The 21155-nt window shown below is 21.8% G+C and overlaps 2 protein-coding genes across 2 annotated transcripts in view; both read right to left on the reverse strand.

Annotated features, from left to right (window-relative positions):
• Positions 1-21155, reverse strand: part of LOC122505773 (alkaline phosphatase-like) — a 178327-nt gene that overhangs the window by 50585 nt on the left and 106587 nt on the right. Inside the window, exons 3-4 of the mRNA XM_043617594.1 lie at positions 20688-20862; positions 1669-1847 (exon numbers count right to left, since the gene is read on the reverse strand). Of these exons, the coding sequence (XP_043473529.1) occupies positions 1669-1847; positions 20688-20862 (354 nt within the window). The remainder of the gene's footprint in view (positions 1-1668; positions 1848-20687; positions 20863-21155) is intronic.
• Positions 12013-18226, reverse strand: LOC122505774 (cytochrome P450 4c21-like). Its single transcript, XM_043617595.1, has 9 exons — positions 18184-18226; positions 17740-17903; positions 17529-17598; positions 17280-17406; positions 17055-17100; positions 16821-16930; positions 16669-16737; positions 12258-12437; positions 12013-12148 (listed from the first exon to the last, which is right to left on the reverse strand). The coding sequence occupies exons 3-8, from the start codon at positions 17588-17590 to the stop codon at positions 12258-12260; spliced, it is 594 nt and encodes a 197-aa protein (XP_043473530.1). The 5' UTR covers positions 17591-17598; positions 17740-17903; positions 18184-18226; the 3' UTR covers positions 12013-12148.

The raw sequence follows: 21155 nt of genomic DNA on the forward strand, positions 1-21155 counted from the left end.
TTTAAGAAACATTTAATTATTCAATAAATTATTTAGTTTTGTATTTAAATAATTGAATTCTAGTAGAATTTTCTTATAAACATTGATTTAAAATTGAATTGAAACTTTTTCAAAAATTATTAAAAATAGTGGATTTATTGAAGATGTTTAGTTAAAAACACGAAAAAAAAATTCAATTCCATAAAACTTATAAATTATTAAAAAAAATTCAATTATTTTTAAGAGTAATAATGTTTTTCGCAAAAATTAAAAATATTTTTTATTTTTAATTCAATTATTTTCACAAATAATAAAAATCTTTGCATCAATTATTTTGAATACAATTTTAATTCAATTTCTCGAAATATGTAATTATTCATAAAAATTTTATTAAAATTCGTTGATGGAATTAAATTATTTGAAAATTTATTGATAACGATTTTTTATGAGAATTGAATTTTATGAAACATTCAATTATTCAATAAATTATTTATTTGCATTTTATTTGTATTTAAATAATTGAATTCTAGTAGAATTTTTTAATTCAATTTGATTTAAAAATTAATTTTAGTTAAAATTTTAGATAATGATTGAATATTAAAAGCAATGTAGCGTGAATTTTTAAAAAATAATTGAATTTTGAAATTAATTTTTTTAAAAAAGTTTAATTGAATTGTTTTTATATTATTTGAAGTTTTATTTTTCTAATATATATTTAATTGAAGAATTTATGAATAATTAAAATTCGTAAAATTGAATATTGTAAAGAAATGGATTTGAAAATTGTCAGAGAACTTTTTGGGAAATTAATTGATTTAAAGAAGAATTTTAGTGAAAAATTCTTGAAGATAATCCAAATTGAATTGAAGTGTTGAAAATAATTTTGAAGAAGTAAAATATTTTTATAATATAAAATAATTATTTTATCAATTTTCCATCTTCATGTTTTATAGTTATGAAAAAATTTAATTTATAGTTTTAAGTAAAATGTTCTTTTATTTGTCTCCGGACTGGTAATTTGTCTTGTCTTAATTCTTTTAAATAAATATTCTTTTATAACTTTTGATATTCTTATTGACATATCTTAAATAATATTTAATATATTTAATATATTTATTATTTTAGTTGTAACAATTAGGTCTAGTTGTCTATTATTAAAATTTATTAAATATTCTTTAATGACAAGGAAGTTTATTAACTTAATTAAAAAATTAATAAAGCTAGTGTGTATTATTTTATCAGAAGATTAAAATCTCTCATTTATGCGGCATTCATATATTTTACAAATGCGAACTTCGTGAAGCAACTTTGCAACTGCAAAGTTTGTGTCATGCACTAAACAAAAACTTTTCTATATCAACTTTGTTCGATGCAAGCTTCTAGTTACTCTCTGTTTAAAATTCCTCTTGCTTCTATTTGACAATTCATTAAATATTATCAAAAAGTATTTTCTAATTGCCGTATAGGTATGTATCTTGACAATTTATCTCGACCATTAAAACTTTTATGTTGAATCATACACTGAATATACAATTTCTTCAAAATAACTAAGATAATTTTATTTCTGAAAATCAAAACGTTTCCGGATATTATGTAATTTTTCCAAAAAGTAAAAATAAGAAATGATTTTTACTTTATGAATGGTTAATTTAATAAATATTTGAAGGGAAAAAGAAAAATGTAACTTACATTAATGCTTCTGCCGGGCTCTTCCTCTAGAAGTTGACGAGCAATATCTTTACAAGTTGTTCTAGCTGCTGCTGGCACTTTACCATCATCTTCCCAATAACGACTTGGTGAATGTGCGTATAACGCAGCAGGTGTCGCATGCGTTACTCTCGTTGTTGTTACAAGACCTGTGGATTTGCCTATAAAGCAAAAATAATATTTTAACACATAAAACAACTTTTGCGTAAATATTCTCTTTGGATAAAAACGAGCACACATCTATTTTTATCATCTAAACATAGAAAATATATTGCGTGTAAAAGTTATTATTTTCTGATGAAAATCGGTAAAAGATTCATAATATAAAAATCCATTGATCTCTGTAATAACTGAAGAGCGTATAAAAATATTAGCTGGCAATGTCTATAATCCGTTGAATAGAGTTTCCCCCCCCCCTCCAGAAAACAATACTTATACTCTAACATAAATTCATCACTACTATATTTATAATAAAAATTCAATAATTTATCTTGTACGATAAAAATAGTCACTTTTGCAAAATTTATACGTTGTCAAATATTATACGAAAATCTGTGTCACGTAAGAAAAAAAAATCAGATAATTAGATGAAATTTCAACAACAGGGTCACCAGAAAGATTTAATTCTTTTTCCCTAACATTTACCTGATTGCCAAAATTTTTCCTGACTTATTTTAATTTTTTCCCTGACACTGAAGAATATTCTGATTCACTCCATTATTAAATACTCAAAAAAAATGTTCTATTACATTTATTTACAAATTTCTTCAAAAGAAAGTTTATTCGAAAATATCAAAAACTTCTTTTTTAAATAAATATTTAATCACTATTATCTTTCAATAGGAATTAAGATTTTCAAATTCAAACCTTCTGAAATTCAATAACTTTGGAGAATATTTATTATAAAACATAAAGATCACTCCGAATTGAAGACTCGATTCCTTCATGTTTTATAATTTTAAGATGATCAGAGTGATAAAATCATTATTTCATAACATAATAATATTGTAACTATAAATTTAAATTTTCCAAGATTCTAATTTGTACCCTTTTCAAAATTCAATTATTTCTAAAAATTCACGGCTATAATGCTTCTAATATTCAATTATAATTTTAAATTTTAAGTGAAATTCATTTTTTCATCAATTTTTATTAGAAATTTTTTTTCGAGAATTCAATTATTTAAATATAAAAATAAATAATTTATTTAATAATAGAATATTACTTAATATTGAATTTTTAAGAAGAATTTTATCAAAATTTTTAAAAATAATTAAATTCTTTAGGCGAATTTAAAAAAAAAAATTTTTAAATGCAATTTTCTAACATTTTATTTAAAATAGTATAAAAAATAATTGAATTTCTGTGACGATTTTTATTATTTATGGAAATAATTGAATTCTTGCAACGAATTGTATTAAACATTCTTTATAAAAAATTGAATTCTTGTGAAGAATTTTATTTGTGAAAATAATTAAATCCGGGAGAAAAATATTATTATTTATAAAAATAATTCATTTCTTGTGAAGAATTTTATTCCAATTTTTTTTAAATAATTAAATTTTTCAAAACTTTTTGAAAATAATTAAATTCTATTGATAAATTTCATTAAAAAATCCAAATTAATTGAAATCTGCCGAAGAATTTTATTAAATTTTTTTTAAATAATTGAATTTCTGTGAATATGTTTATTTTTTAAAAGAATTGAATTCTTGGGAAGAATTTTATAAAAATTTCTTAAATAACTGAATTGCTTTAAAGAATTTTATTTTTTACGAAATAATTGAATTCCTTCGAAGATTCTTACAAACATTTTTGACAATAATTGAATTTCTAGGAAGAATGTTATATTTTACGAAAATAATTTTATTCTACGACTAATTTTATTATAATTTTTCAAGTTTATAAAGCATTTTATCAAAATTTTTTTAAATAATTGAATTCTCAAGAAAAATGTTATTATTTATAAAAATAATTCATTTCTAGCGAAGAATTTTATTTCAATTTTTTTAAATAATTGAATTTTTCAAAATTTTTTAAAAATAATTAAATTTCATCGAGAAATTTTATTAACAAATTGAAAATAATTGAAATCTGACAAAGAATTTAAAAAAATTATTTTTAAAATAATTGAATTCCTGTGAAAATGTTTATTTTTGAAAAAAATTGAATTCTTGGGAAGAATTTTTATTAAAATTTCCCAAATAATTGAATTCCTATGGAAAAGTTTTATTTTTAAAATGAATTGAATTCTTTTGGCGAATTTTAATAAAAAAATTTATAAATAAGTACAATTTTCTATCATTTCATTTAAAATTGTATAAAAAATAATTGAATTTCTGCGACAACTTTTATTATTTACGAAAATAATTGAATTCCGAAGAAACATATTATTATTCATGAAAATAATTAATTTCTCGTAAAGATATTTATACAAATTTTTTTAAATAATTGAATTTTTCAGAATTTTTTAAAACTTTTTTAAAATAATTAAATTCTATTGAGAAATTTCATTAAAAAATTGAAAATAATTAAAATCTAACGAAGAATTTAAAAAAAATTTTCTTCAAATAATTGAATTCTTGTGAAAAATTTTATTTCTAAAATAAATTGAATTCTTTTGGCGAATTTAAAAAAAAAAAATTTAATAAGTGCAATTTTCTATCATTTTATTTAAAATTGAATTGAATTCTTAGAAAGAATGCTATTAATATTTCTTAAATAATTGAATTGCGTCGAAGAATTGTATTTTATGATTAATTTATTTATGATAATTTTTCAAATTTATAAAGCAGTTTATTATTTATAAAAATAATTGATTTCCAGCGAAGAGTTTTTTTCAAACTTTTTTTTTATTAAATAATTGAATTCCCATTAAAAAAATGTATTAATTGTGTGAATAATTGAATTTCTCTGAATTATTTTTTTCAATTCTCTATATTTGAATTCTTTCGAGAAATATCATTAAAAAATTAAAAATTATTGAATTGGTGCGAAGGAATTTATAAAAATTTGTCAAGTAATTGAATTCCTGTGAAATTTTTATTAAAATTTTGTTTAAAGAATTAAATTCTTTTGGAAAAGTTTATTAAAATTGAAGATATTTAAAAATAATTGAAATGAGGAAAATTTTTGAAAATGATTGAAATTTTGCCAAGTATTTTATTAAATTTTTCTACGAAAATAATTAAATTTAGGAGAAGAATTGTATTATTTATAAAGATAATTAAAATTTTGAAAAGAATTTTAAAAAATTTTTTGAACATAATTGAATTTATGCGAAAAAGTTTATCACTTTTGAAAATAATTGAATTTTTGTAATCAGTTCTTAAAATTTCTATTTAAATTCACTAAAATTTGAAATTGAAACCTTTGAAGTTCATCTATTTATATGAAGATTGTAAATTCGCAACTCTTTTGAAATCCAATTAATTTTGAAATTTTTAAGTAAAATTAATAAATTATTCATTAAATAATTTATAAGTAATAATTTTATGATATAGTTCTTGAAGAATTAAGTTATTTAAAAAGAAATTATTGTTAGAAATAGAAAAAAATTGAAGGGTTTGTATTAGAATTCTTGGCAATTTCATAAAGTTTATGAGAAAAACATAAAAGGCACAAAAATTCAGAAATTTTCTTATAAATTCTAAAAATTTAATTTTTTTCCAGTACTTTTAATAAAAATCCCTGACTTTTTCCTGATTTCCCTGAATTCCCTGACTTTCCTCACTTGTGGTAATACTGAACAAGAAGAAGATATTTACGAAAGTTTCTTGAAATCTCGACAAATCTGGAACATTTTATTTAACTATATTTGTCACTTGAAAGATATGGAACACTTGTAAATTTGCTCCTGGTGGGTTTAAATGAACAGCGTTGCCTAAATGCATTGAAAGTAGACTGCAGTTTACATCTACACTATATATATATGCACTCGAGGAAATATATACGACGAAAGGAGAAACTGTGGATGGAGTACTTTAGTCGTGAAATCAAATCGTGAATCGTATTTTAATTAGGAGTCGGCAATATCTTCTGCCACCCTTTTCAATCTTAAGAAATAAACGAGGTTGAAAAAGAGAGAGAGAAAGAGAGAGAGAGAGAGAGAGAATATTTAACTAGTATTAAAAAAATACGAATGAATGGTTTTCAACTCAAATATTTTCCTTCCAAGTTCTCTTTTTTCTCCTATTATTTAAATAAAAAGATTAAATGTATTTTGTTAAAAAAAAAAAAAAATAAAGACAAAAATAAATTCATTGACTTAATTTCAAATGAGACAAAAAAAAACAAATAGGATAAATTAATGAAGAGAGTAAAACTCAATAGTAATTGATAATCCTTACTGGAATTGTATTCATTGCAATGGATCAATAATATTCAAGGATCGCTTTGAGAGCAACTAATCCATTGATGTTAAAGGCAAAGCACATGTCTTGTCTGTCGAGAACAAAGAGAAAGCAATCGCCACCTCGAGAGTATTCAGTCGTCATTTTGTTTCAACTATACAGTTTAATGTCAAACATTAGTTTGTAATTTTGCAAATTTTCCTCAAATTTAATATTTTTCAATATTGCTAAAGAATTATTTCTATAAAGAATGATCAAGAAATTATCAAAAAGAATAAAATTGTTTATTATAAAACGGAAAATGTTGATTTGAAGATACAGTCGATAGATTAGTAAATAAGTTACACAGGGAGAAGATGAAATAAAAATATTGCAAACAAAAGATGACCGGAAGGCATTTATTGGATTAGGAATAAGGCAGCTTTTGAGCTTTCACGTCACATCAATCGATGCCGGCACAAAACATTCTGTGATTAATCAACAGAGCAATTCATCTTAGAGACTGAATTGAGGTGGCAGGTTTGATCTACTTTATCAGTTGAATGTACACGTAATTTGTGTTCCAAAGGAAAAACGTGATATGCTTTAATGAATCACGCAACATTCTGAACAATATCTAATTAATCAATTACAAATATATATATATATATATATATATATATATATATATATATATATATAAAACTAACTGACTCTCTGACTTTTCCCTGATTTCCAGGGAAAATTTTCACTTTTTCCCTGACCCTGAAAAACATCCATAACTTCTTTTTTAAATAAATAAATATTATTTATAAAATAAATAAATAAATATTTAATCATTACTATTTTTCTATAAGAAAAATTAAAATATATAAATAATATAAATGGGGCGCATGATTATTCCCCAAATGTCATTTTTCCGAAATGTCATTTTACCGAACTGCACTTTTGCGAATACTCATTTTTGCGAAAAGCCAATTTTGCGAAATGTCACTTTTGCGAATTGTCATTTTTTCGAAAAGCTATTTTTGCGAATTGTCATTTTTGCGAATCGCCATTTTTACGAATTGTCAATTTTCCGAAATGTCATTTTTGCGAATCGACATTTTTACGAATTGGCAATTTTCCGAAAAGTCATTTTTACGAAAAGACATTTTTGAGAAAAGTCATTTTTACGAATTGTCATTTTTGCGAATAGTCATTTTTGCGAAAAGTTATTTTTACGAATTGTCATTTTTGCGAATTGTCATTTTTGAGAAAAGCTATTTTTGCGAATCGACATTTTTACGAATTGTCAATTTTCCGAAAAGTCATTTTTGCGAATCGCCATTTTTACGAATTGTCAATTTTTCGAAAAGTCATTTTAGCGAATTGTCATTTTTGCGAAAAATACAATAGTGGATTTATAGACCTACAAGTTTTCTATTGTATTTTTCGCAAAAATGACAATTCGCTAAAATGACTTTTCGGAAATTTGACAATTCGTAAAAATGGCGATTCGCAAAAATGACAGTTCGCAAAAATAGCTTTTCTCAAAAATGACAATTCGCAAAAATGACAATTCGTAAAAATAACTTTTCGCAAAAATGACTATTAGCAAAAATGACAATTCGTAAAAATGGCGATTCGTAAAAATAGCGATTCGCAAAAGTGACAATTCGCAAAAATGACATTTCTTAAAAATGACAATTCGCAAAAATGTCAATTCGTAAAAATGACTTTTCGCAAAAATGTCTTTTCGCAAAAATGACATTTCACAAAAATGTCTTTTCGTAAAAATGACAATTCGCAAAAATGAGTTTTCGAAAAATTGACAAATCGTAAAAATGGCGATTCGCAAAAATGACTTTTCGGAAAATTGACAATTCGCAAAAATGACAATTCGCAAAAATAGCTTTTCGCAAAAATGACAATTCGCAAAAGTGACATTTCGCAAAATTGGCTTTTCGCAAAAATGAGTATTCGCAAAAGTGCAGTTCGGTAAAATGACATTTCGGAAAAATGACATTTGGGGAATAATCATGCGTCCCAATATAAATATATAAATATATAAATGTTTAAATATATAAATATATAAATATATAAATGTTTAAATATATAAATATATAAATATATAAATAGGTATATAATATAAAATATTATATAAAATTATATATTATATATAAATATAAAAAATATAAAAAAATTTATAAATTTAAGATGACAGAGTGATAAAGTCATTATTTTATAACATAATAACATTGTAACTATAAATTAAAATTTTCAAAGATTATAATTTGAACCCTTTTCAAAATTCAATTTATTTCCAAATAGTATTCACACAATAACTCTTCTAATATTCAATTATTATTATCTAAAATTTTACTTAGAATTCATTTTTTAATAAATTTTTATCAAAAAATTTTTCGAGAATTCAATTATTATTTACATACAAAAAATAAATAATTTATTCAATAAATTGATTATTTCTTAAAATTAGAATTTTTATGAAGAATTTTATCGAAATTTAAAAAAAAATAATTGAATTCTTTCGGTGAATTTTGAAAAAAAAATTTAAGAATAAAATGCAATTTTCTATCATTATATTTAAAATTGTATAAAAAAATAATTGAAATTCTCTGCGATAAGTTTTGTTATTTATGAAAATAATTGAATTCTTGCAAGGAATTTTATTGAAAATTTTTTTTTAAACTATTGAATTTCTGTGAAGAATTTTATTTGTAAAAATAATTGAATTCCGGAGAAAAATATCATTACTCATGAAAATAATTAATTTCTTGTGCAGAATTTTATTCAAACTTTTTTAAATAATTAAATTTTTCAGAATTTTTTAAAACTTTTTTCAAAATAATTAAATTTCATCGAAAAATTTCATTAACAAATTGAAAATAATTGAAATCTGACAAGGAATTGAAAAAAAATTCTTTTTTAAATAATTGAATTCCTGTGAAGAATTTTATTTTTGAAAATAATTTCTTTCCGGAGAAAAATACCATTTTTTTAATGAAAATAATTAATTTCTTGTCAATAATTTTATTCAAATTTTTTTAAATAATTGAATTTTTCAAAATTTTTTAAAATTTTTTGAAAATAATTAAATTTCATCGATAAAATTTCATTACAAAGTTGAAAATAATTGAAATCTGAGAAAGAATTTAAAAAAATTCTTTTTTAAACAATTGAATTCCTGTGAAAATGTTTATTTTTTAAAAGAATTGAATTCTTGGGAAGAATTTTATTAAAATTTCTTAAATAATTGAATTGCTTTGAAGAATTTTATTTTTTACAAAATAATTGAATTCTTTCGAAGATTCTTACAAACATTTTTGACAATAATTGTATTTCCTAGGAAGAATGTTACAATTTACGAAAATAATTTTATTCTACGACCAATTTTATTATAATTTTTCAAAATTTATAAAGCATTTTTCCAACTTTTTTCAAATAATTGAATTCTCAAGAAAAATTTTATTATTTAAAAAAATAATTTATTTCTAGTCAAGAGTTTTATTAAAATTTTTTCTAAATAATTGAATTTCCATTAAAAATACATTATTTGTGAAAATAATTGAATTGTACTGGAAAATTTTTATTAAAATTGCAATATTATTAACTAAATCTTGTAAAGAATTTTAGCAAAATTCTTTTAAGTAATACAATTTTTAAAAGAATTTTATTTAAATTTGTCGAAATAATTGAATTTCTTAGAACTATTTTTTATTCAATTCTCTGAATATATTTGAATTCTTTGGAGAAACTTTATTAAAAAATTATTGAATTGGTGCGAAGAAATATATATATAAAATTTGTATGTATACGAATTCCTGTGAAATTTTTAATAAAATTTTGTTTAAATAATAGAATACTTTTGGAAAAATTTATTAAAATAGTAGATATTAAAAATAATTAAAATGAGGAAAATTTTTGAAAATATTTGAAAGTTTCCCAAAAATTTTATTAAAAATTTTTTTAATAAATTGAATTTCTGTGAAGAATTTTATTTGTGAAAATAATTGAATTCCAGAGAAAAATATTATTATTAATGAAAATAGTTCATTTCTTGTGAAGAATTTTATTTAAAACTTTTTAAATAATTGAATTTCTTAGAATTTTTTAAAACTTTTTGAAACTAATTAAATTCTATCGAGAAATTTCATTAAAAAATTGAAATTAATTGAAATCTGACAAGGAATTAAAAAAAAATCTTTTTTAAATTATTGAATTCCGGTGAAGAATTTTATTTTTGAAAATAATTTCTTTCCGAAGAAAAATATTATTATTTATAAAAATAATTAATTTCTTGTTAAGATAGTTATTCAAACTCTTTTAAATTGTAAAGAATTTTGTCAAAATTGTTTTAAATAATGGTATTTTTAAATGAATTTTAAATAAATTTTTCGAAAGAATTGATTTCTCAGAATTATTTTTTTTTCAATTCTCTGAATATATTTGAATTCTTTGGAGAAACTTCATTAAGAAATTAAAAATTATTGAATTGGTGGTAAGAAATATATAAAAAATTGGTATGTATTTGAATTCCTGTGAAATTTTTATTAAAATTTTGTTTAAATAATAGAATTCTTTTGGAAAATTTTATTAAAATAGTAGATATTAAAAAAAATTGAAATGATTAAAATTTTTGCCAAGAATTTTATTATAAGTTTTTTAAAAATAATTGAATTTCGGAGAAGAATTTTATTATTTATAAAGATAATTGAAATTTTGACTAGAGTTTTTAAAATTTTTTTATATATAATTGAATTTACGCGAAGAAGTTCATCACTTTTGAAAATAATTGATTTTCTGTAATTAGTTGTTATTTAAATTTCTATTTAAATTCATTATAAAAATGGAAATTTTCTAAAATTTAAATTGAAATCTTTGAAGTTTATTTATTTATGAATTAAGTTCTTGAAGAATTAAGTTATTTAAAAAGAAATTATTGTCAGAAACAGAAAAAATTGAAGGGTTTGTATTAGAATTCTTAGCAATTTCATAGTTTATGAGGCAAATAAAAAAAACACAAAATTTCAGAATTTTCTTATAAATTCTAAAAATTTAATTTTTTCCAGTACTTTTAATAAAAATCCCTGACTTTTCCCTTTATTCCCTGACTTCTCTGACTTGTGGCAAACCTGGTATTTTACTTATTTATTGATTGATAAAAATCCTGTTCTTTTACAGTTGGTCACTTATATGAATAATACTGATAATTTACTAAATAATCTAAAAGCCCTCCAATTAAAATTTCTAAGAACACAAGGCAAAGTAAATTCTGCGCAATTAATAGTAATGTAGATTCTTATGATCAACCTAATTTGAAATTCTCATTAAATCTTATTTCCTAGGCAGCAATAAAAAATAAAATTTACAATTTAATAATTATTCGTTTTAAGAGGAGAAAATCTTTTATCACTCTAGAGAATTATGTTCCTGTAAAAATAAAAAGGTTTTTTATATTCTGATCTTTATTACGAAATTATTAGAAAATGCTTTCCTGTCAAGACTATTATTCTAAGATTCATATTTGATATCACTCAATAGATTGTAGCAATTAGATAACAAAACTGGTGTAAAAGCTATTGTTGACCCAGAATTAAGAGGGAAGAATTTGCATTTCTCGAGATGACTGACATATGAATATTTTGACTTTATTGATTTATTTATTTGAATATTAATAGGCCCTTTCGTAAATTAAGTACTCTTAATTCTAAGAGTTGCATTTTTAACATATAAAAAGATACAATTTTGAAAAATAAATCACGACAAGACTCAGTCAGTTCTATTTTAATTTTTCATGTTTTCGATAAAAATTTTAATATTAGCTTACAAGGAATACGAGTACAATACTATTTAGCATATATAATAACATAAATAACTATTTTAATTGTTTCACCATTTAATCATATCCATAGCCATTGAACAAAAGTTTCATTTACTTTAGAAAATCATTTTGAATTAATTTGTTTCTATCTTTTTTAATTTTATTTTAATTGGTTCTTTTTGATATGTAAACATTCTGTAATCCAATTTTACATGTTGTAACGGTATAGTTTTATCACATGACAAAACATATTTTCGAAGAATTGAGGAAATAACAATCTTCAATGCCATTTCAGCGAATCTGAAACCTTTGAAATAGAGAAGAAATTGTAATAAAACATTTTCTATATGTTAATTGTACTATTATTATATATATATATATATTAAAATACTAAATTTGGAAATTGTTTTATTTACCTAAATAACTTCTTGAACCCATAATGAAAGGTAAATAGCAGCATGAAGGTCGTTTTGCGATTTCATTAGGGAGAAATCTATCAGGATCAAATTTTTTTGGTACAGGCCAAAATTTTTTATTTTTATGTAGTTGCGCAATTGAAATAAATACATCTGTCCCTTTTGGTATAGTGTTTTTTTCTAAAAATGATATTAATATTTAAACAGAAATAACACAGTAAATCGTGAGGTATTAAAAAGTGTTGCAGATTAAATTAAAAGCAAAAAAAATTAAAATAATCAATTTTAGTGTTATTTTTTACAATGAATGAAATAGTTGATTAAATTTTTTTATTACTATAAAACATGAAGATAACTCCGAGTCTTCGACTCGGAGTGATCGATTTCTTCATATTTTATAATAATTAAAGATGACCAAGTAATAAAATCATTTTTTTATATTATAAGAATATTATTACAGTAACTACTTCAAAATTATTTTCATCATTTCAATTCAATTATTATTTTCAAAAAATCTTAAATAAGAAAATTCAATTAAACTTTTCCAAGAAAATTAATTTCAAAATTCAATTACTTCTAAAAATTCACGATGTAGGGGAATGTAGTCAAGGTTGGCCTACTGTCTAGGTAGGCCACTCGCGTTTTTTTGTCAAGTTCACTAGCGCCACCTACGCGCATTTTTGTCGAAGCTTGTCTTAGTGAAACCTAACTTTTTGTTCAATTACATTTTCGGAAAATCGAAAATTGTGTTTTCTGTGACGTCGGTACAAAAAAAGCTCAAAAAAAGTTTTGTGCATAATGTGAAAAACCATTAATAAAAGATAAAAAACAAATTGAATCGTCAAGGCAAGTATGCAGAAAATTTGTGGGACTCATGGTTGAAAGGAAAACAAAGTAAAAAATCGAATCCCGAAACGTATTTCTTTTTGTTTACAACAATTCGGTAATGTTACTTACTGTCAAGGTCGGCCACTATGTGTTTAAAATGCGCAAAGTTGAGGACGAGCTACTTCATTTGCAAAAACTGCAATTCTGTATAACTCATAATATAATTGATCATCTTATTAATATTTTTATTTAATTTTATTAATATTTTAGTGCAAAACTTTTTTTTATTTATATTTATTTTTTTATATTGTTTATTGTTATTATTTTGTTATTTCATTAAGTTACAAACTGTAAACAATAAAGAATCAATTTTCCGTAACTCCAAACATGTTATTTTATTTTTTAACGATTAATGCCCTTTGAATTTTAAACATGGCCGACCTTGACTGTAATGGCTAACCTGGACTACAAATTTTTTTTTTTTTAAATCTTTATAACTTTTTCATTTTTAAACCTGTCAATTTACTTTGTACAGAAAAAATGTTCCTATTAAACAGGACTTTCCAACCATATACTTCAATTGTCCAAATTCATTTTTAAAAAAAAGTTATAAACAAAAGTCAAAAAGGTGGCCGACCTAGACTATGTTCCCCTATTCAATTATATTCAATAATATTCAATTATAATCTAAAATTTTAACTGAAATTCATTTTTATGAAATGAAAATCAATTTTTATTAGAAAATTCTACAAGAATTTAATTATTTAAATGCAAAAGTAAATAATTTATTAAATAATTGAATGTTTCTCAAAATTCAATTCTTAAAAAGAATTTTATTAACAAATTTTTAAATAATTGAATTCTTTCGACGAATTTTAATAAAATTTTTAAGAATAATTACATTTTTCGAGAAATTCAATTATAATTGTATGAAAAATAATTGAAACCCTGCGATCAGTTTTATTATTATAATAAAAATAATGAAGAATTTTATTACTCTTGAAAATAATTGAATTTCTGCAATTAATTTGTAACTTCTCTAAAATTAAATTTTTTTCTACTGTTTTTAATTAAAATTCTTTAATAAATTCATTATTTTTAATAATTTTTAAAAAAGTTCTTTGAGAATTTTCAAATTTATTCGTTTACAATTCAATTTTACAAAATTTCAATTGTTCGAAAATTCTGCAATTAAATATATTTTGAAAAATAAAAACTTGAAATAATTTCAATAAAAATCCTATTAAACTTTTAAAAAGAATTAATTCTATAGAATGGTTTGTCAAAAATATGAAAAATTAAGAATTTCAATGATTTTAATTTAAAACTTTTTCAAAATTTAATTATTTCTAAAAATCCACGTTATAATGCTTTTAATATTTAATTATAATCTAAAATTTTAACTGAAATTCATTTTTAAAACCATTTTTATTAGTAAATTCCACGAGAATTCAATTATTCAAATACAGAAATAAATAATTTATTAATTTCATGTTTCTTGAAATTAAATTCTCATAAAAAATGTTATCACCAAATTTTTTAAATCATTAAATTCTTTCGACGAATTTTAATAAAATTTTTAAGAATAATTACATTTTTCGAGGAATTCGATTAAAATTGCATTGAAAATAATTGAAATTCTGCAATGAGTTTTATTATTTATTAAAATAATTGAATTATTGCGAAGAAATTTATAAAGAAATTTGCAAATAATTGAATTCCTGTAAAAATCTTTATTATTTATGAAAATAATTGAATGTTTGGTTAGAATTTTATTCAAATTTTTTTAATAATGAAAAAATTTTCTTTTGGAAAATTTTATTGAAATTGTAGATATTGAAAATCATTGAAATTTAGAAAACTTTTGAAAATAATTGAATTTCTGCAACAATTTGTAACTTTTCTAAAAATAAATTTTTTTCTAGTGTTTTTAACTAAAATTCTTCAATAAATCCATTATTTTTAATAATTTTTGAAAAAGTTCTTCTTTGAGAATTTTCAAGTTCATTCGTTTACAATTCGATTTTACAAAATTTCAATTATTTGGAAATTCTGCAATAAAATATATATATTGAAAAATAAAAACTTGAAATAATTTCAATAAAAATCCTATTAAACTTTTAAAAAGAATTAATTCTACAGAATGGTTTGTCAAAAATATGAAAAATTAAGAATTTCAATCATTTTAATTTGAAACTTTTTCAAAATTTAATTATTTCTAAAAATCCACGATATATTGCTTTTAATATTTAATTATAATCTAAAATTTTAACTGAAATTCATTTTTAAAACCATTTTTATTAGTAAATTCCACGAGAATTCAATTATTTTAATACAAAAATAAATAATTTATTAATTTAATGTTTCTTGAAATTAAATTCTCATAAAAAATGTTATCAACAAATTTTTTAAATCATTAAATTCTTTGGACGAATTTTAATGAAATTTTTAATAATAATTACATTTTTTCGAGGAATTCGATTAAAATTGCATTAAAAATAATTGAAATTCTGCAATGAGTTTTACTATTTATGAAAATAATTGAATTCCTAAAATAATTTTATTATTTATAAGAATAATTGAATCCCTGTAAAAATCTTATTATTTATGAAAATAATTGAATTATTGCTTTAGAAATTTATAAAAAAATTTGTAATTAATTGAATTCCTGTAAAATTTTTTATTATTTATAAAAATAATTTGAATGCGTTTGCGTAGGATTTTATTTAAATTTTTTTTAATAATGGAATTCTTTTGGAAAATTTTATTGAAATAGTAGATTTTGAAAATCATTGAATTGTAGAAAACTTTTGAAAATAATTGAAATTTTGTCAAGAATTTGATTAAAATTTTGTAAAGTAATTGAATATCAGAGAAGAATTTTATTATTTGTAATGAGAATTGAAATTTTGACGAAATTTAAAAAGAAATTTTGAACACAATTGAATTTAGTAACTATGTTACTAAGTTAGTAAGTTAGTAACTAAGTTAGTAACTTACTATTCTCCCTGGAGAAGCTACATAAATTCGTTTATTTTTTACAAATCGTTGACTTTGGTGTTTTATTTAAAGTAAAATTTCATTCATAGTTAAAAATAACACCAAAATAGATTATTTTAATTCTTTCTGGTGTTAACTTAAACCTAGAGGGATTAAACTGTTGCAGATTATTTTAATCCATTTTGGTGTTATTTTAACACCTCACGTTTTACTGTGTATAACGATTTCAATATGATAAAAATAAAGTTTGTTTAAATTTTTAGAAAAAGAGAAACGAACTAATATGAAGATCATTTGTAACATTTCGTAAAAAATATGGAATAATCGGAAAGTATCGTAATGTCTCTTTGATCACTCTCGATAAATATTCCATTTCAATTAGATCGCTAGCATTAGCTGGATAATCATTAGGATCCGTATGTCCAAAAATTCTATAAATTTCTTCGCGTACCCTTGTCTAGAGGTTATTTAAAAAAAAACATACAAATTTTAAAGAGTATTAAATAACAATTCAAAATATTTTAAATTTCAATTGCTTCTTCAAGAGAATATTTCTAAGTTTAGCTTAAAACATTTTTATTACCTGTATTTCAGGATGCGTTACAAGTACTAGCATAAGAAATGAGAAAGTAGCTGTAGTAGTGTCAATGGACTGAAAAATTAAATTTAAAAAGTTTAGGAATAATTTTCAGGAAGTCAGCAAAGCAAAGAAACAAATTAATTTTTCTTCTTCACCCCAAAAATTATTGTAGTGATTTCCTGTAACACCTCTTCATCGGTGATTGAGTTTTTATGATCACATTGTTCTATTAACATATCCAGAAGTGTTTTATTACAATTTTCATCTGTTAACAACATAAGGGAATGTTATTAAAAATGTCCATTGCTGGAATGTGCAAAAGAATATCAACAATCAAATAGGGATACTAGGGACTAAAATACTGGAAATAAAGTAAAATGATTATGTACCTTTCTCATCCATAGTTTTCAGATATTTTCTTCGCCTTTGAATGATCTAAAAGTAAAATACATTTTTATTTCAACTCCAGTTGAAACTAATTCTATCGTATTTTATACGAAATTCTCCACGAATTACGTGCAAATTTTTTTAACAAATTTATATGTAGTTTCACTGCTTCTTAACGGAGATAAATTTGTTAAAAAAATTAGTTAAAAATCGTTATTCAAAATTACCGTATTTAGAATATTTTTTACTAACGCAGCATTTGTATATGTCTCTCTCGATAATTGTGTAAGGTTAAAAGTAAAATCTGGTAATATGAAAATATTATATATTCTTTTCTTTATAAGTTTAATCAATCTGGAAAAAAAATTATTTGATTACATTATGTTACCTATTATTGTAATATCACAAATTTTAACCTATAATATTTGCTATTAAATTTATAAGCAAAGTTTGTTTTAAATCAAAATTTCGCGAACCTTGATGTGAATTCATCGAATTTCGTTATTTTATCATCACACACATTTAATGAATTATCCATGAATATTTCTAAAAGAGACAAAAAATTATCTTCATTATTATTAATTCATTTACCGTAAAATTTTTCAATATGCCTAAGTATAGATAAATATAATGTCTGATTAATATTTATTAAATTAATAATTTATTTATAGAAACTTCTATTCTTACCTAAAACAGAACGTACTCCATGAGTCCTGTAAATCCTTGTTATATCGAATTCTTCACAATTTTCTTTACTTGATAAAACATTTATAAAGTTTAGTGTGTTTTTGTTAATAATTTCGATATACTGTTGCAATATTTTAGTTGAAAATGCTTGTATTATTACTTTTCTGTGAATAGGAAGAGAAGAAGCTTCCTTGAAATATGTTCTATTATCACTATAGTAGGCAATAATTGTGAATATTGCAATAATGATCAAACAAAGAATTATAAAATTTGTTGAGAACAACATTTTTAGCTAAAAATAAAAAATAATTTTAAAATTTAAAAAGTAAACTTTAACAAAGATTAACTAAGTGCACAAGAAAATGTATAGTTTTTTGTGAAATAATAAAATTTAAAAAACTTATATTTTACAGGTCGAATAAAGATAAATATTAAATATTATACCTTCAATAGTACTTCGCACGAATATTATAATATTTACAAAAACATTATTTTCAATAACACTAATTATTATTTTTTATTTTCTTCATGTGCATAAAGAGCTTATATCAAAAGGAACTGAATTATTTTTGTTCCGAATGAGTCTTTTATAACATCCAAAATGAATTCATTAAAATAAAAAGTAACACAACTGTTTATTTTTAAATATTATTTTAATATTTATAATTCAGGTATTCTTATTATTTATAAATAGAATGTCACTTTCTGACCTATGTCAATTATTATACTATCCGGCGTATCAAGTCTTTTATAATTTAAAAGAGTATTTTTTACCCTCCTTCTTATCAGTAAATGTAAGAAATTATCAGTAAATGTCTTCAAATTATAAAAAAAAAAATTATTAAAAAAATAAAGTCGATGTTAAATACAAGAAATCTTTTTGTGTAATGACAAAAAAAAATTTCAAGTCACTCTATTCAATAGTAAACGTTTTACTGATGAATGCAATTTTTTATTTTAACATTAATCATATGTTATTTTGTTTCATTTATTTTCTTATAAAATAAATTATACTTACAAATGAATGGCCTTTTTTTCAATTTTATTTTTATAAGGTAAAAGTTGACCTGTTCAACCTGCGAGGGAAAAAATATTTGTTCACGCTCAATTATTAATAGTTGTTATAAAAAAATTATTATTCCATATATTAATGTAAGGTACAGAAATTTATATTTATACTATAAACATTATTTTTTGTCCGTCTATTAAAAATATTTTCAAAGAAACAAAATGACATTCATTAAATAAACAAATTAAGATATTTAAATAATAATTGAATTAATTATAAATTTATAATAGAAAATAAATAAATTAAATGAATTTCAATTATATCAAAAGTTTTTACTCACATATCAATTCTATTTATCGTTGTGTAGGAAAATTTAAACTTATCAAATAATAGATCCAACAAATGGAGAGATTACAAAAATTTAACGAAAATTTTCAATTTTTTTTATTCGTTTCAAAATAAAAAAATTTTTTTTATAAATCTGACATCAAGTTTGTTCTTCGTTATCAGGGATCCATAAAATCTCTTCATACCAAGTTTCATAAAAATTAAACTATCTTTTTAAAATGTGTCCGCCATATTGGATCCGCCATTTTAGAGTTTGAAAATCCAATTTCAGATTCATCGACGAAGCTTTAAAAATTTTATAGGTATATTTCAATAATAAAAAAAAAAATTGTGAGATAGAGTTAAATATATTTATAAAATTATTTATTTTTAATATTAAATAATAATTGTTTGTTAAAAAATACATACCGAAACCTAAATTACAACAATCAGTATATGAATCACAAAATAGTGGAATAAAGAAGAATGTTGTACATATGTTGGTACAAATGATTTTCTAAAGTAAATGAAACTTTTGTTTAATGCCTATAAATATGGTTAAATGGTGAAACGATTAAAATAGTTATTTATGTTATTATATATATGCTAAATATTATTGCTAAATTTGTACTCGTATTCCTTGTAACTAATATTAAAATTGTTAATCAAATCCTTGCTTTTATTATTGTTACAGGTGGCATGCAAATAAATTAGCAACTTCATGCTTTGCCGTTTTAGATAAACGATTTTATTGAATAATCCCATCCATTGCGTTCGACAGAAGTAATTTCGGAAAAATAAATAAATAAATAAATTTTTCAAAATAATAAGTAGATTCCTTTTTTTTTGAAACAGTTAAAAATCCAGCTGAAAATATTTCCAACCAAGTTTCAATGAAGAAAGTTAACCAACTTCCTAAGATCTTTACTCTATTCTTAAAGCAAAAGATCAACTGCTTACGGCTCGTGTGGTATTCAAGACACGATTCTTTCACGAAAATAAAAGAAAAGTAAATCGCACAAACCCAGGTCTCTTTTTCAGCTACAGCTGCAAAGGTTATTTTGTATGCTTTAAAACTTTTTTAAAACTAAAGAGTTAAAAATTCTGTTTATACACTTTTAGATTGATCTATAATATTAGGTAAATTAAAACTTTTTCTAACCTCTAAATTTAAACTTAACTTTTAAGAAAGTAATCAAAATTATTAGAATTTATTTTATTATAATGATAATTAAAATAAAGAATTAATTATAAGTTTATAATTTGCTAAATTTAATAACTAGTATTTTTAATTTTTATATAAGTTAAATATATCCATGATGAATTGTGGTGGTTAACAAAATGTCGAATTTTCATATCATTGTTAGGAAACATTTTCAGAATTGATATGGAATTACGTTTTTCAATTCCCAAGTGTATTATATTTGTTCGTTTAATTAACTCGAATGAATTCAATTTAACTCGAAACATAGTAGCTCAGCGATCAGACTCTGCATAATTAAAATTCTGAGTAGTTTCTGTCTTCGATTTAAAAATTTAATATTTATCTCAATTTTTAGAAAGAGAAACGACAGTTATTATTAACGTCGTGAAATTATTATATTTTGTTTACCTTGTTTTTGTGCCCAATTCATTAAAGATGGAACTTTAGCATTAAATGCAGAGAAACAATTTTCAAAGCGAGCTGACGAATCTAAACCGACTGTTTCATAATTTGCTTTCACTCCACAAAGAAGAGCTGTAGCACATGCTGATGATTCTCCTACTTGAGCGTCTTGATTGTACGTCTGAAACATAATCGGTTTATTTGTATTAGTTAAAAATTATTTTCAATTTGATGAAGATTTAAAACTTTGCGAAAACTTTTTTCTTTGTTACGGTAAAGAATATAATTGATTTGATGAACACAACCTAACTATTAGTATCAAGTAAACCATTATAATTTAGTCATAAAAATAAAATTTGTGACGTGGATCGATTATGATAATCAAGAATTCTTGGACCTTATAACCAGAGACTTGAAGTTGGGGTTGCATAAATTTTTAGTGGTATTATAGGAACGGAAGTAAAGGAACCTATA

Source organism: Leptopilina heterotoma, unplaced genomic scaffold, assembly GCF_015476425.1.
Source record: "Leptopilina heterotoma isolate Lh14 unplaced genomic scaffold, ASM1547642v1 Lhet_369, whole genome shotgun sequence".
NCBI classification, from domain to species: Eukaryota; Metazoa; Arthropoda; class Insecta; order Hymenoptera; family Figitidae; genus Leptopilina; species Leptopilina heterotoma.

Excerpts from the sequence above, each read along its gene's own strand:
- LOC122505774 (XM_043617595.1), bottom strand. The coding sequence starts at position 17,590 with ATGGATAATTCATTAAATGTGTGTGATGATAAAATAACGAAATTCGAT. Across the intron at positions 17,407-17,528 it reads TTCGATGAATTCACATCAAG|ATTGATTAAACTTATAAAGA; the intron begins GTTCGCGAAATT and ends TTTTTTTTCCAG. Across the intron at positions 16,931-17,054 it reads GAAAACTATGGATGAGAAAG|ATGAAAATTGTAATAAAACA; the intron begins GTACATAATCAT and ends TGTTGTTAACAG.